This window comes from Ursus americanus, chromosome 5 (assembly GCF_024610735.1).
Source record: "Ursus americanus isolate L20-20 chromosome 5, mUrsAme1.1.p, whole genome shotgun sequence".
NCBI lineage: Eukaryota > Metazoa > Chordata > Mammalia > Carnivora > Ursidae > Ursus > Ursus americanus.
The window spans coordinates 51549966-51565832 of NC_142131.1; the positions used below are offsets into that span (position 1 = coordinate 51549966).

General features: G+C 50.4%; 2 protein-coding genes across 13 annotated transcripts in view; one reads left to right on the forward strand and one right to left on the reverse strand.

Annotated features, from left to right (window-relative positions):
• The window catches only part of LOC123790207 (uncharacterized), a 385091-nt gene extending 383394 nt beyond the window's left edge, over positions 1-1697 (reverse strand). For 7 of the 11 annotated variants that reach the window (XM_087862175.1, XM_087862176.1, XM_087862173.1 and 4 more), the window contains exon 1: positions 1596-1675. The gene's annotated coding sequence lies outside the window, so the exon portion shown is untranslated. Of the gene's footprint in view, positions 1-509; positions 709-1595 lie in introns of those variants that run through there. The other 4 variants (XM_087862177.1, XM_087862172.1, XM_087862181.1 and 1 more) reach the window with 4 other exon arrangements.
• Positions 840-14950, forward strand: SPRY4 (sprouty RTK signaling antagonist 4). Of its 2 annotated transcripts, none has more exons than XM_045794395.2 (2): positions 840-1054; positions 10338-14950. In XM_045794395.2, the coding sequence occupies exon 2, from the start codon at positions 10385-10387 to the stop codon at positions 11282-11284; it is 900 nt and encodes a 299-aa protein (XP_045650351.1). In that variant the 5' UTR covers positions 840-1054; positions 10338-10384; the 3' UTR covers positions 11285-14950. The 2 variants fall into 2 exon arrangements, with proteins under 2 accessions (XP_045650351.1, XP_045650352.1); XM_045794396.2 differs by lacking the exon at positions 840-1054 and adding an exon at positions 1747-1998.
• The last annotated feature ends 917 nt before the right edge of the window (positions 14951-15867 follow it).

Here is a 15867-nt window from a genome sequence, read left to right on the forward strand (position 1 = left end):
GTATGGCAGGGGGTGGGAGGTGGCGCTGCAAGGCCAGAGCCCGGCCTCTAGATGAGTAGCCAGCGTCGGCCCGGGGGCAGAGGGTACTGGAAATGGAAGAGGCCTCGGCCCCGTCGCTCTCCACACCCAAGAAATGGTGGAGTGGGGGGTGGGGTGGTCTGTACTCACTCAAGGAAGACTCAGTCTTAGGAATGGAACCAGATTCATTCAAGCAACCCCCACAATGCCCTTCCGTGCTAGGGACATTTGACATTTTAATTTTCGGTAAGCGCAGCTTCAAGACCCCTCCCCCCGACGCCCCTAGGCTAGAGAAAGGTAAGGCCCCACGCCGGGGTCTTCACGTCTCCCGCCCCGCCCCCCACGCCTGCGGCCGGTCGAGATCTCTAGATCTAGGTGAGTCCTCCCCACCCAGCACTTGGCCCAGGATTCAAAGGCCGCGGTGCCCCCCGCCCCCCAACGACACTGACGGTTCCTGCCCAGGCCCGCAGTGGCGTGAAGGTGGCCTTTACCTCCTCTCGCAGGCTGGGAGGGGGTACAGCCCGCGCAGCTGAGCCAGCTGCAGCAGTCTCCTCCGCCCTCCATTCATTAAAAAAAAAAAAAAAAAAAAAAAGCAACAACCACCTCCACCCCTTTTTGTAAAAGAACGACGGCCTCTGGAGGAGCTAGAGTCAGCCCCAGCAATCAGGGGTTAAGTTCTTTTCCGGCCCCCCATTCATAAAAAAAAAAAAAAAAAAAAAAAAAAAAAAAGGGAGCGCGGCGCATGCGCGCGCGGGGTCTCTTGTGCCCACCCATTCATAGAATTGCGAACGGAGCGCGTGCGCACTGGAGCGCCCTTCCCTCCCATTCATAAAAAAGCCATTTTCCCAGGCAGTGGTTGCAACACCGCCGCGGAGGCAGCGAGAGGAGCTGACAGCGCGGAGCTGGCGCTGCGGTGCGCAAGGAGTCCTATCGCTTTCTCCCGCCGACGTCTGCGTGAACAGCGGCGTCTGACTCGCCCGGGTTCGGGGATTTACACAGGCGTGGAGCAATGCTTGTGGTTCTGCGGCTCCTCAAAGTAAGTCCCTGGCCGGTTTCGGGATCTGAAAGTACCCCCTCTGAGTCGCGACACGACTCCCCCTCCGGCTGGGGCAAATGGTGCGCTATTTCTAGGCGCGCCTCAGTGTTCTTTCCCTCTCCCTGAGCCTCCTCGAGCTGCTGCGGTGTGCCGCAGCTCCCTGACGCCCTCGGCTGGGCCGGCACGGCGCCGGGGGTGCTCACAGCCTGGCACCGGAGTTTCCGACCCCGGGGCACTGCCAAGCCCGGCTTCCCCACTCTGCGACTCAGGAAGCCCCGTGCGTGTCCCGGGAGTTTGCTTCTGGCCTGGTTTCTTTCCCCCTGCCACCACCCGCCTCGAGCGTTGGAATGGAAGGCTCTGGGCTCGGTCAGGAGCCACCTCTTGGGTCCGGCGGGCGCTCTTGCCCTGGGCGGCTTGCCCACCCCGGGCTCCGTGCCCACGGTGCCAGCTCTGCCCAGATCTCCCCAGCCCACTGCAGCGGCCTATGCTCGACGTAGGTTTTTCTTTTCCCTTCGGAGACGTTACGGACTGGGTTTTGTACCTTTCTGCCGCCTCCTCGATGGTCAGCACGGAGATGACCCGGGATTGGGCATTTCTGCTCCCTCTCTTTGACGAGGCGGTTCCTCGCCGTCTGACCTTTGCTCTGCTGCTGCATTTTATGCTGTGCAACTGCCTTTCAGTTGCCTTTCCCTTCCCGGGTCTCTGCAAGGCCAGAGGCCCCTCTGCCTCCTCGTGCCTCCCTTCGCCGGGCACCGAGCTGTGCCAGGCCCCGGGGCCGGGCCGCGCTAGGGCTGTGGTGGGGGCTGAAGGTGCGTTTACATAACGCCGGGCGTGTGGGAGCTGGAGAAAGAGGTTGCATGCGTAGGAGAGATAAGGTTCCCGCTTTCCCTTCTTCTTGGTGGTACCAGGCTTGACATCACCGAGACGAGAGGAAGATAGAGACGGTACGTTCTGAAAATTCTGAATCTCCCAAGGCCACAGGGGCAAAAAAGGGGGGGCAAAGGCGGGTTTGGGCAGCCAGGGCAGCTTGAGCTTGGCTTCATCACTGGGGCCAGGGCTGTGCCCAGCTCCCCCTCCATGCAGACGATCAAAAAGCATTTAGACAGTAGCTGCTCTTGTGCAAGAAGACGATTTCTCAATTCTCTTTGATTGGGGCTGGGGGTTGTGGGCAGAGAAGGCAAGAAAAGCGAAAATGGTTGCATGGCTTGACAGCTGAGCGATGGACGGAAAAGCAAACTAGGCTGGAGGGGCTGGATGGTGGTGATTAGAGGGGAGAGCTGCTGGCTGCCTCATTCTCCAGCTGCTGGATGGGCATCCATATTGCCAAGCCTGGGTGAGGGCAGCAGGCTGCGTTCTGGCACATTGAGGCTCCGGGAACCCCCCAGGCATGGTTAGCGCTGAAAGGAAAGATGTGGGTTCAGTGGGGTGCTCAGATCCAGTGGGAACCCCCACTTTCCTGCCTCCACTTCAGTGGCGTGATTCTCTCGTTTGGGGAGGGGCGGGAGCAAGTGCACGCCTGCCTGGTTAGCTGACCAAGGCTCTCCAATCTTCCTGATGAGCCCCTCGGGGATACAAAGATGGAAGGTGAAGGCCTAGAGCATTTAGGAAATACGGCCTTATCAATCTCTTAATAAGCTCAGTCTGGCCTGCGGCCCTACCCAATATTGCGCTGGTGATTTCACAATGTTTAGAGTTCTCTGGATCTTCGCATGAATGGAGCATAAACATCTGAATTGTTCAGTTTTTTTTCCTTTAGTCTGTGGGTGTGGGGTGGACAAGGAGAGGGAAGGCTGCAGTTGACCCCTTTAACACTGTGTTTCAGCAGAAGGGTGGGAAAGACGTAGACTTGTCCAGTGTGAAATCTAGTTTCCTCTCTTTGCCAGCCCTTGGGAGCTACCTCACTTGCCAGCAGGCTTCAGGCAAATACATTAATGTGAGCAGTGCACACAATGACCAACTGAGATGCTGCGACTGGCCAGTACCTACTAGGAGGCATTTTGATGGCATATTTCTGCAATCTCCATGATGGACAAATGTTGGTCAGTTAGGGTGAGGAAGATTTTCATAAGACATCTCTTATTTTCCTTTTTTAGATTCTGAACCCAGGAGTCATTCCCCTTTTTGTGGAGTGGAAGTCCTCCTCATTCCCACCACCTTTTCCAGATTACCATCATTTTTAAATGACATTTCCTTAAAGCTTTGGTTAGGCTTTGGGAGGAGACAGAACACATAAACTAGAATGATTCCTGGCTAAGCAGGACAGAAACTGGGGGCTAGTGAGCATTTGGAGCTTACAGATGCCATTTTTGTTTAAATCCTTCCAGAATAGGTAGAGAGATGAGGCTCTTTGGTATTCCACCCTCTGTCCAGCATATTCTTTACCCACTCCTCCATGTCCATCCCCATCCCCCACTCGCTTCGGTAAACCTGACACAGTCTTTACCCTGAGGTTTGGCTGACTTGAATAACAAATGAAGGCAGCCTTTCAAAGCAAAATTTGAAAGTGAGCGATTTAAAAATAAAGGGAGGAAAAAACACCCATTAACACCTTCAGAAGTGGCCCTCGAGGGGTATTGCTTTGCAGTTTAATACTTTGGGATAACACACGGGGACTTTGCATCCAATTCCTGATGGTAGCCCCTTGGTGTGACATCTTCTAGCCCCAAGTATGGGGCTCCCATAGCATTTTTCTTTCCTCAGGCCATCCTCTTGGGTAGGACCCAGATGTTTGTACCAAGGAGGTTTGGAAAGGAGCTGCCTTTCTTTAGTCAGAGTTCAGTGTTCTTAGAGAGTTAAGGCATTTAATCTGGTTCTGAATCCAGAGTGCCTGTCACGTTGCCGCTGAGTTGGAAGTTCCCTTGTGAGGAAAACTTAACAGGAGTCTTGCATAAACCTGGATTTAGGGATACAGTTGAAAAATTTGGATTGGGGTGTAGATACGAAGGTGTTCGTAAGGAAAGGGGGATGGCAAGAGTGAAGTTTCCATTTCATAGCAAACCTGCATCTCCCTGGTGGAAGGGAAAACAGTGACCCGTTGGAATATGTTTTTGGTCTTTCAAAAGAGCCAGAGGAAGAAGGTGATGAAGAGCAACATACAGAAAACTCTATTACTCCTTTCAGACCAAGCCAGGTCAGAGCAGATGAGTAGCTAGGAAACCTGCTAGCTAGGCTTGGGCCTTAGTGTCCCCATCTGCAGAGTCGGGGAGGGGCAGAGGAAAGGAACTTCCCAAGGGGGCTGTGCTGTGCTGTGCTGGGCATCTCAAATGAGGACCTGGTTGTAAGGGAGCTACTTCCTACACAGGAGGTGTGGGGTGTTGCATGAGGTTAGAGGCGGGGTATTCTTGGCTGTCAGGGGTCTGGGGCCACCCTGCAGATCCGGACAGCTGACAAGGCTGGGGATGTATCCGGGACATGTGGCTGGGTTAAGAGGCTCCACCATTCAGCTGTGATCATGATTGTTCTTTCCAAGGACAGTGGAGGAAGCAAGGGCACTGGGGGGGGGGGGGAGCACAGATGTGCTGGATCTAGTGGAGAAGGGAAGAGGCCCTTCTGGGGCAGGTGGCCATTTGCCGAAGAGTAGTTTCCCTTGTCCGGTAGTCTTTATTTTTCTGGTTGGGAGAAGGGGGGAGTCATCTCCTGCCCCATCCCAGGAGTAAACTAAAATCCATTATGAGGAATCTATTATTAGAGTCTCTTAGAAATCTCTGGTGGAGGGTGATGAGATAAATTATCTTGGTGTCAGTGAGAGGGGCCCCTCCCTTGGGGTCTAAGTTTCTGTTCCTCTCCAAACTTTGATGTGGGCTAGGAGTTCCCAAACTGCTGGTGACTAACGGGCTTCTTCTAGCCCCATTCTTTTCTCACTCTTGACTTCTAGTATCCTTTTAAGGGGAGCTGAGCAGATAACCATGAAACCAACATTTAAAGCCAGTTAGATTAGCCCAGAGCCAAGTACAGCAAGACCGCTCCCACAAATCCCTGTGCTGGAGCTTTGGCGCTCAGCTGACTGGTTCTGCAGCTGACTGATTGTGTATGAGGAAGAGGAGAGGGTTGGGAACTGCTAGCTGGTAATGGGACAAAGGGATGAAAAATAGCTGTTTTCTTTTGTGATCTCTAAAGGCTTATGACCAGAGGTGAGCTCATTAGTGCTGGTGCTGGAGAGGGGTGGGGGAGCAGCAAGGATTCACAGAGATACCCAGCTGCGTCAATGCTTTGTTCTCCCACAGGGGCTGTTCTCTGTAGAGATAGTCTTCCTCAGTGGGGTGTATGGAAGGCAGGTCCCTGGCTTTCCTCACGACCACCACCACCTACCCCAAACACCTTTTAAAGTTTTTTTGAAGCAATAAGGCATTATTTGGTTGGAGTTTAATTAACTAAACTGGGATGTTGTCACAAAGAACCAAGTGGTAGTGGTGGGGGGGATCCCTGGCAGCCTAGAGACCTTTTCTTCTTAACTGATAAAGGGTTAAACAGCCTTTGCTGGGAGGACCTGCCGAGACTGAATGGAGCAGTGCAGAAATGGCCCATTCATTCAGAGCCTCTTGCCAGTCTGTCATGTGCTGACCTATAGTTTTGAAAGCACAACTGTCAGGTTTTCGAAGTACTTCCCAACTCCTCTTCCCAGGGTAAGTCAAGGGAAAGGGGTGGGTGGCTGGCGTGGACCTTTAACACACTCCTTGATTCTTTTCAGCCAGGCTGCCTTGTGAGGTGCGCGTCCTGATGCTCAGCCCCTCCCACAGGTACACACGCCATAGACCGCCAAGTGGCAAAGACAGAACTGTGTGCTCTGGGCTTTTCAGTATCCTGCTGATTCAGTGTTCTAGGACTGGCTTCTGGCTTCCTCTTACTCAGGCCCGTCCCTCCCCCACAGACCTAGAACAGAAAGCCCCATCTGAGAATGTGCCCTAGGGACCCTTAAGTTCAGCTTTGTAGGAGAGAGGAGAGGGAATTCCCTCCCATGCCAGGGCTTCCTTTTAGAGACTGCTTTGTGGTGAGATCCTACAAGTGAGACTTTAAAAAAACTAAAAATGAACACATTTAGTAAAGCAGCGGTGTATGAGGTGACAGAAGGGATGGTAAAGAAAACTGAATTGGAAGCAAAGGTAACTTGAGCTCTGGGCCTTCCTGTAATGACAGATTTCATTCCCCTCCACTCTGCACAGTGAGAATTCCCTTGGGGGGGGGCAATCTGATGTAACCCCTGTCTGGCTTCATTTCCCTGCTGGTTTGGTTAAGAGCCCTGCGAATGGCCTGATGAGGCTCCCTGAGGGCTGGTGACAGACTGGGAAGACTAGTAGAGTTCAGGGCTGTGAAAGTGATCAGTGCTTTCCTGTCTTTACGTGAATACCCAGATGTTACTGTAAGTCAGGGCTGTGGGGCTGAGGTTGCAGACTCTGGAGACTTTGCTGCCTGGGTTCAAATCATGCCCTAATCACTTGCCAGCATTAATGACCCTTTTTTCTTCATTTCTTCCTTGCAAAATGGGTGTTGTTCTCCACCGTGATAGTATGAGGATTAAATGAGAAAATCGCTGAGGGCTTAGCACAGACAGCCTGACACGAAGATATGTTTCATAAATATTAGCTGCTTCCACAGTTATTATTATTTATTATGAGAAGTTGGGAGTGGAGGTAAAAGTTTCCTTTCCTCATGCTAATCCATAATAATGCCACCTAAAACTTGATAGAGGTGCTTCTCTAAGTGGAGTGCTGGCTTTGTTTCTCTGTCCACGGTCTTCCAAATTGGCCATCAGTCTTCCAGAGAGCCTAAATGAGGCAAAGCCTCTCCTCTCTCCTATTTATATTATAAATCTCTTCCTTCCTTGCAGGGGAAGCAGAGAGTACATATTAAACTGCACTTAAGTTCGTCAGCATTGCTTAGCAGGTTGGAGGCTGGGTGTGTCCCAGTGAGTAGAGATTGATCTTCTAAACCAACTGTGGGTTGGTTTTTTGTTTTTTGGGGTTTTTTTTGGTTGTTTTGTTTTGTTTGCTTTTTTGAGACTTCATTTAGCTCTGCTGAGGGGTTATCAAACAGGCTTCTGGGGAAGTAGTTTTTCTTTGTCAGCCAGGTGAATTCAGCCCTCCCGTGGAAGTCCCTGCTAATGGGGAGGTAAGGCAATGAGGCTTGAGGACGGTTTTGAGCACTGCAACTCTGAGCCAGCCACTGGTTTTTGCTGAGCTAGTAACTGGAAAGAATCTGACAGCAGGGTTATAATAGGGAAGATGCATTTTGGAATATGCCTGCTGGAGCCATCTTGGATGGAGCATGTCCCAAGAGAGCTGAGTCATCATGGACCAAGCTCCCACCCCCATGTCTGGCCCCAGCTGCAAGCCCAGATGTTTGACAGCCACCTCTGGAGGGTGATGGGAGCCTGCTAAGGCCAAACATCCCATTGCCTGCAGGCGCTGTGCCCACCCTGGCATCCTGGTGGGACTTTTCCATTAATGTGCCTTCTGATTCCAGGGCCTATTAAAATCCTTGAGCATTGCCCATGCCTTTTGTTTTATCCACAAAAAAATGTGGCTGTTTTTAAGAATCCCAGGAATAGAACTGGGGGAAGAAGAGTGGATAATTTTCTTCTTTCCCCTTTTTCCAACAGCATGGCAAGTCCCAGTCCTAGTCCTAAGAGACAAAAGCCCCAACTACATGGGGGCAATACAGCCTTCAAACTGCCACTGACAGTTTTGTTGGCAAGACCCTGAGCATTCATGACCCAAGCTTCTGGAATAAGGGAATCATGTTGTCTTTGTCCAGGGTGGGAGTTCAGGCTAAAGGACCTCTTGGCTGGTGCCAGAGTCTTATCCTGTGCCTCCGTCAGCATTTTCCATTCTTGTGCCCAGTCACACCTTTTCCTCCAGGCAGAGTCCCCATGGTGGGGACCTGGGGTTCCTAACCTTTGTCTGTTGACCTAAACCCATTTCTAGAAGCAAGGCTTTGGAGGCCCTGCAAAGAATAAGTGGGCTAAGGTAGCATTCCCCTGAAGTTCTGCCCCATAGTTGGCTGGATCCTTGGAAAAATGCCTCTCCATAGATGCATATTTGACATCACCCCCACCCAGCCCTGACTGCAGGGTCCCTATAAGAGGCTGCCTTGGTAAATGACCATTCCTGGTGGCAGAAGTGCCAGACACTTAAGGCTCACTCTGCTGCAGGGAAGTCTCCCATTTGAAGAAGATACTCCCCTTTCCTCTGGAGGGAATGTGGGGATAGGAGACAGGTGTTGCCATTAGGTAGACTTTCCCCCACATGAGGAAAACTGCACAGAAGTCCCAGCATCTTTTAAGTACGTAGAGCCATGGGAGCAAAGCCAATAATACATACCCTATGCAAATGGAAAATATCAGTTGACTGAGCACTGAGCCTTATGGAAAAGACTTGATGCTTTTTTGCATTTGCAGTATAGATGAAATACAGATGAGAACCCTGTGGATAAAGTTCCCTTTTATCCCCTTCATGAACTTTGCATCTAGAGCTAGCTCTTTTTTTTTAGACAGGTCAGAAAGCATCTTAGAAGCCCTTCCCCACCAATTTCACCATTTCTGATCAAATATTGTTTCCAAGTAGGGGAGTATAAAGTTGAGTTGCCTGAATGCCTTTTCTGCCCTCCTCTTCATTCCTCAATGTAAACATTGATAAGTATGGATGAGTCACCTGGGGCAAGGTGTCATTCCCCTATGATTTGAGTACTGGGATAGGCCAACTGTGTACCCAGTCTGGAGGGGCAGGGGATTAACTGAAAATGGAAACCTATCCACCCCCCCTTCTTAGCATTACCTCTGAGGACAGATGAACCTGACGGCAAAGGTGCAGGCGCCGCGCTCTCCTAATGAGAACATCATTAGCATCATGAAAAGCATTTACCACACTCTACCCCGTAACAGATTAATTCAGTGGTCTGTTCCTTTTTTTAAGACCATTATCTTTGCCTTCTATCCGCACCTTGTTCTGTCTCACACCCCCACCCCCCAGTGGACTCTTCCCAGAGTCTAATCTTTCTCTTGGATTCCAAATTGTGTCCCCTTGGGCAGAGGTCTTGGCCTTCTGCTGCTATTTCTTTAAATTGATCTCCAGCCGAATTCCGAATGTAAAGGTCAGCAGGCGAGGAAATGGCACTTCTAATAGAAAACAATGTGCACTTTCTAAATTTGAACCAAGTCGTTTCCGCTCTTTGATTTAAGTGACTTCCTGGGGTTCCGTGTCAGGCACTGCAGTTGAATCTCTGGCGGGATTCCAACTTAAAATTGCACTCTCTCGGTGAAATTAGAAACTGATCCAGAGTTGGCTTAGCTATTCTAGTAAATAGCATTTAGGCTGAATGTTCAGCTCAGCACTTGGAAATGGGTGATTTGAGTGCCCCTCGAGAGGATTACCCATCCAACTTGTCAAAAGTGCACCTAGCCAGGGGTTATTAGACTGTGGAGGTTGCTGCTCTTAGAAGTGGTGGTAATAAGTTAATATCCTGGATGTACAGGCATCACATACAGCCCTTCTTTCTCTTTTGACTTCGTGAAGTAAAGGCTTTTGTTTGTCCAGCTGATACACACTCCATAGGAGCTTACAGGGGCTATCTGTCATGGTCACTACATCCTCAGCACAATGCCCAGCGCACAGTCCTTTGCGTGTTCAGGAAATCTAAGCTGATGCTCTCTGGAATAGTGACAGATTACTGGCAAGGCAAGACGCTAGATACTGGATAGTATTTTCTCATTTAATCCTTACAAGAACCCATTTTAGAGATGACAAAACTAAGGCATAAAGGTTTACAGAACCTTATTTATAGTAACACTGCTGGGCAGGGATGAGAAATCAAACTTGGATCTGATTCCAGAGCTTGTGTTTATAACCACTGAGCTATCTTATCTTAAAAATAGAGCATATTTCACTGTTGCAAGAATCGGTTTGGTCGTGCTAGGTTTGAACCCTGCTGAGTTCTGTTGATAGTTTTGTGTGCCTTTGGATCAAGTTTCTTTGAACATCCATTTTCTGTAACTACAGAAGGGATAATAATAGTAGTTACATTTTAGAGTGAAGAGTCAATGACATAATATATATGGTGCTTAGCAGAGTGTGTGGCTCATTAAGTGCTGAGTAAGTGTTATTTCTACCACTCCCTATTAATTGTTACTAATCATCTAAGCCTCCATGCTGGAGAGTCCACTGAGAGAATCCAGTTCCCATTTCATTTGTATTCCCAAGGACCTGACGGGGGAGGGGGGGGTGTTAACAGGCCAAGTAACTGATGCCTGGAATCCACTCTCTCTTCCTTTTCCCCACCTCCCCCCACCCAGGGCCCCTAGAAGCCTGTTCCTCTGCACAGTCCAGGACCTCCAGCCCCATGGAGCCCCCGATCCCACAGAGCGTCCCCTTGACTCCCAGCTCAGTCATGGTCCAGCCCCTACTTGACAGCCGTATGCCCCACAGCCGCCTCCAACACCCACTCACCATCCTCCCCATCGACCAGATGAAGACCAGCCATGTGGAGAACGACTACATAGACAATCCTGGCCTGGTGCCCCCTACTGGCCCTAAGCGGACCCGGGGTGGGGCCCCAGAATTGGCCCCGACGCCTGCCCGCTGTGACCAGGATGTCACCCACCACTGGATCTCCTTCAGCGGGCGCCCCAGCTCTGTGAGCAGCAGCAGCAGCACATCCTCTGACCAGCGGCTCTTAGACCACATGGCACCACCGCCCGTGGCTGATCAGGCCTCCCCAAGGGCTGTGCGCATCCAGCCCAAGGTGGTCCACTGCAAGCCACTGGACCTCAAGGGCCCGGCGCTCCCACCTGAGCTGGACAAGCACTTCTTGCTGTGCGAAGCCTGTGGGAAGTGTAAGTGCAAGGAGTGCGCATCCCCCCGGACACTGCCCTCCTGCTGGGTCTGCAACCAGGAATGCCTGTGCTCAGCCCAGACCCTGGTCAATTACGGCACCTGCATGTGCCTGGTGCAAGGCATCTTCTACCACTGCACCAACGAGGACGATGAGGGCTCCTGCGCTGACCACCCCTGCTCCTGCTCCCGCTCAAACTGCTGTGCCCGCTGGTCCTTCATGGGTGCCCTCTCCCTGGTGCTGCCGTGCCTGCTCTGCTATCTGCCCGCCACTGGCTGCGTGAAGCTGGCCCAGCGTGGCTACGATCGCCTGCGCCGCCCTGGTTGCCGCTGCAAGCACACGAACAGCGTCATCTGCAAGGCGGCTGCCGGGGACCCCAAGGCCAACAGACCCGACAAGCCCTTCTGACATTTTGGGTCGAAGCCCCGTGCTCCCCCTGAAAACCTGCTTCCCTTCTAACACCTGAGAAGACCACAGCGAGGCCAGAGGTTTTAGTGTTCTGAGGCTGACCTTGCTGGTCTGCCCACTCCCCACCCTCAGCTTCTGAAGATACGGAGACCACTGCCCACCCTCTTCCCCAAAAGGATGAAGAAGGACTTTGGGTTGTTGGGTTTTTTTTTTTTTTCCAGGGTCCTGGAACAGACAGTGGCAGGGGTGTGGTGTGGCTGGGGATGGGGGGAGTTCTTTTTCAGAAGACGGAACACAGATGTGGACACATATCCGGAAGTTGCAGCTGCTTGAATGCCTTCCCAGTCCCTCCTTCCCCCTCTCTCCCCACTCTTCCATTCTCTTTGGCTGCCGGGGAGGAATCATTAACTGAGTGACCAGGGAACCTTTGAAGAAGACCCTTGGAACCCTGACGTCCATATTTCTCTCCCCCTTACCCCAGGTTGCCCCAACACCTGGGGGAAGGCGAAGACCCTGGCAGTCCCTGTTGTATATACTTGGGACCCCCTAAGAGTAGAGGCTCATTCCCCACTCTGCTGTCTGGAGCCGCAGATGGATTTAGGAGCCACTATACAGTGCATTTCTCCCTTCCAGCTTCATCACTAACTCTTGGGGGTGTTCTGCTCACAACACCGTCCTTCGGTTCTTACCGAGTCACAGACTCACCTGCCACTACGTGTCGCGAGTTCTCTCTACCCACATCCTTTCCAGAAATCTTACGGGTAGAGGAGGCCGGGGCGGCACACGCGAGACCAAATATCATTTTGCCAATGAGTCTGAGGCTGTGGTCTCTGGATCCAGTCATTATGTTTTTATAGAATAATTAAACCAGATGCTATAACGGTGTTTTAAAAAAATAATAATAATGAAACACTTGCTTCCTTTTGGGCCACCCCCAGGAAGGGCTGATTTCAAAATCTGGGGGGCGAGCAACCTTAAGGAACACAATCCCCCTTCCCACCAAGAAGAGGATTTTAACAGCAAAGAAGAGAGGCAACACCTCCCATTGGCAGTGTGACAGTAGAGCCAAGCTGGGTGTGGGTTCCTTCTCTTCCGATTCTGCTGCTTGCTGTCATAGCCTTTTGTGTACAGTGATGTGTCTGTATCTTTAATGTAAATAGATGATGAAAAAAGAGTCTATTTTAGTGTTAGGAAGCCCTGGCGGGGGAGTAAGAGCAAGGGGGGTGGGGCTTCTTGGGATTGAGCCCTGCTTCTGTGTGAGGCCACACCACCCCCTCCCAACAGCCCCCAAAGACGTAGCAACTCTTTCTCTCAAGGTGCTAAAGGACTCCCAAGTGCAGCACGTCCAGTGGGTAGGTACTTGTTGCATGCAAAAGCTATATTGTGTCTGGTCCTTCCTCCCCAGCTGTTGTGCAGGGGTTTTTGCTTTGTGTGATATTCTGTTGTCCCACCCCCATGAGAGGAAGTGGCCTGGGTCAGAAAAGCTACCCCAGGTGAAACTGGAAGTGCATTAGGCAGACCTTGTGTAGCATTTCCAGTTTGTTCTGTAGAAACAGAACTGCCTCCAGGAAGGAGGCAAGGAGGCAGGTAGCTGTGATTGGCATGCACCCAGTGCTTCTCAAGGACTTTTTTTTCCTTCTTGAAGAGTAGTAGTAACATCTTATGATTTAGAATAAGTTAATCGTAACCGTAGGTATTTATTGATTGGAGGAAAGGAGGGGAGGGTCTTATTATTTTAGGCTTTATTTATATAACATTTGCTAGCTTGTAAAAAGTATGAAATACTGCATCTGCGTTTTCTGAGGCTGATTCATGTAGCTACCCTTGCCATAGTCGTGACGGATGTATGGATGTTCTTGCACAAATAGGAGGGAATGGTAGGAAAAACACATTCAGCCAACCACTTATACTAATTGAATGTATCAGATGTGTACTGAAGGGACTGGAGAGGTTTTCCTCAGAATAGGTGTGCAGAGGTTACCCCCTAAATGGAAGGGCACACATATACTCTTGGCAAGGCCTCAGAAATCTTCCCAGGGCCCCTCTCAAATGTCTCCATGGGAAACTTGACCCAGTGACAAGTTGCACTTTGGTGATCTTGGTGTTCTACACACCCATTCTGTGGAGAATTGATTTACATAAGCTGTGTATACACACACACACACACACACACTACACACTACACACCTACCCCACCAACCCTCTATCTACATAGACCCTGTTTCCTGACAAACAACCTCCTGACCCCTGATGAACCCTGACTTTTTGTGTACATAGTTGTAAACACGATTTTTCTGGTTTGGGTTTTCTTTTTTTCTTCCCCCTGTTTTCTCCTTGTTCTTTTTGGTTTGCATTTAACCTGCTAGATGGATGTGTGCTGAGCTCCTGGTGTCCCCTGTGCTCAGTGGTAAAGGGAAGCAGTGAAGCAGCTTTGGTTCTCCCAGCTCTGTTGCAGGGCAAGCCCTCAGCATGTTTTTCTCAGCTTCTTGGCAAAAAAACAACAAAATTGGCTTGCCCGTGGGCCCTGGGGGCCAGTCAAGGGCCACTGAGGGACTGAACTCTCAGAAACAAGACATATTTCTCTGGGTGCTTCTGGCTGTTTGTGTTTCCGTCAGCAGTGGCTTGCTTGGCTGGATTGTTCCTCATCTTAACCTTTTTTGAAAAGGTTTGGTTTGAAAAGCTGGTTCCCACTTCTGTTCAACCTGGGGTAGGTGATGGTTCTGCCTGGAACTGGGGGTAGGGTCCAGAAGCCTGGGTTCAGGACACATGTCCTAGTAGGCCGTGGCTGCTCCCACCCTGAGGGTGGGTTTCTGAAGGCCCAACACTCCAAGCAGCATCCTGAGAACCGGCTCTGGGATAACCAAGACCTTCCCGATGGATGTTGGGGTGCAACAAAGGCTTCTCACAGTCCCCGGCTGAAAGGACGTGAAGACCAATCTCCGCCGCTGGTATGGGCCCCTTCACAGCCAACAGAAGTGGAAGACCTTCATGTGACACGTCTAGTTCTTCCAGAGCTGTGGAGTCTGCGTGGGTCCCCAATGTACCTCGAGTGGGGCCCAGTTAGATAATGACTGGCCCAAGTTTGCACAACATGGAAGGTATTGGTCGGAAGCAAACACCCAGTTTCTGTCACCTTGAAGCTTCATAGTCTCCCTCACTGCCCCAGGAGATGGCTGATGGAATCTGGGCAGCATGACTTTGCACTGTACAATTCACTAGGGCATCTCCCAAGCTTCACTGGCCTTCTGGTTCATGCCTTTGGTAAGCATTTCCATGCCCTCTGCTTACTGTGACAGTTGATGACGAATCTTGTGCTGCCATTTTTGCTGTGGGTAACTCCGTGTGGTGTACTATCTTGCTTTCTCTTCTCACTGCCCCACAGTTTGGCTTCGTGTTACAAACAGAAAAGCTGTCGAGGTTCCCACCCCACCACATTCCTACTTCATGTTCCCTCTTCACTGTAGCCCCCTCTCACCCCACAACAAAAGTTACCACAGAAGGTTTCCTTTGTATAGAATATTTATTTTGAAGCTCTATTTTAATAGTATTTATTTTAGAAAGTCTACTATTGTAAGAGTTCTTCTGTTTGTGAAGAAAAAAACAAGTTAAAAACTGAATGTACTGATCTAGAAAATATATATAAATATATATTGTTAAATATACACAGGACTGCCGTTTCTCGTGTGTTTCTATTCACACCCCCAACATCCTTGCCCCGCAAGACTCCCGAGTTTGTCAAAGAACACTCATCAAGTGGAAATGCATACTCCAGCTCTGGCAGGACAAAGGGGCAGAGAGGGGGCTCCTTGTGCCAGAACAGTCCCTTGTTCTGCTTCTAGGACACCCTGAAAACCATTGGAGGAAAGCTTCACTTTCTCATATAGCTCAAGTTGGCCACGTGCTGCTACATCTTCCTCTGCTACACAGGACTGTACTTGTAACAGACAGATGACAAACCTAAACAGGAAGGCAGAGGAGGTAGGAGAGGGTCATCTGACCTGCCTAGTTTAGAAAAATTGTGCAGTTCTCTGCTTTGGGTAAGCCCTGGTGTCCCCAAAGCAGATTTCAATGCACAGAGACACAATGCTTTAAGAAGGCAAACAGAAAAGCCTTTGGTGGTTTCCTTATTTTCACCAGATTGGTGGATATTGTACAAAAGTATTTCCTTTGACTTAAGGAAGTCCTCCATCCATTTAATGCCTTGCCTTTGCCCTTCTAATGTACCTTCCACGTGCGTCCCTCTGCCCCCCACTCCATCCCCTCAAAAAAAAAAAAAAAAAAAACTGGTAGAGACTTGGCCACTTCTCATTTTATGTACCTAGGGGAACTTGAATTATTTTGAGCATGTGAACACCTGCCTCTTGTTTTCTGAAAGAAAAGGAGTTGAGTGATTAATGACTTTTTTTTCCTGTTGCCATTAAGCATGGGCACACAAGCAACAATAATGGGCGGGGGGGGGGGCATGGAGGGGAGGAAGATAAGAATCCCGGGGTCAGTTCTGGTTTTCTCTGCAGTCATCAATTTCTGGCATCTTCCAATTCTTGGTTAAAGCCTCAGGTTCCTCTTGAGATAGCTAAACCCAT

Bases quoted from the DNA above. Each gene is read 5' to 3' on its own strand.
- SPRY4 (XM_045794395.2), top strand. From the start codon at position 10,385: ATGGAGCCCCCGATCCCACAGAGCGTCCCCTTGACTCCCAGCTCAGTC.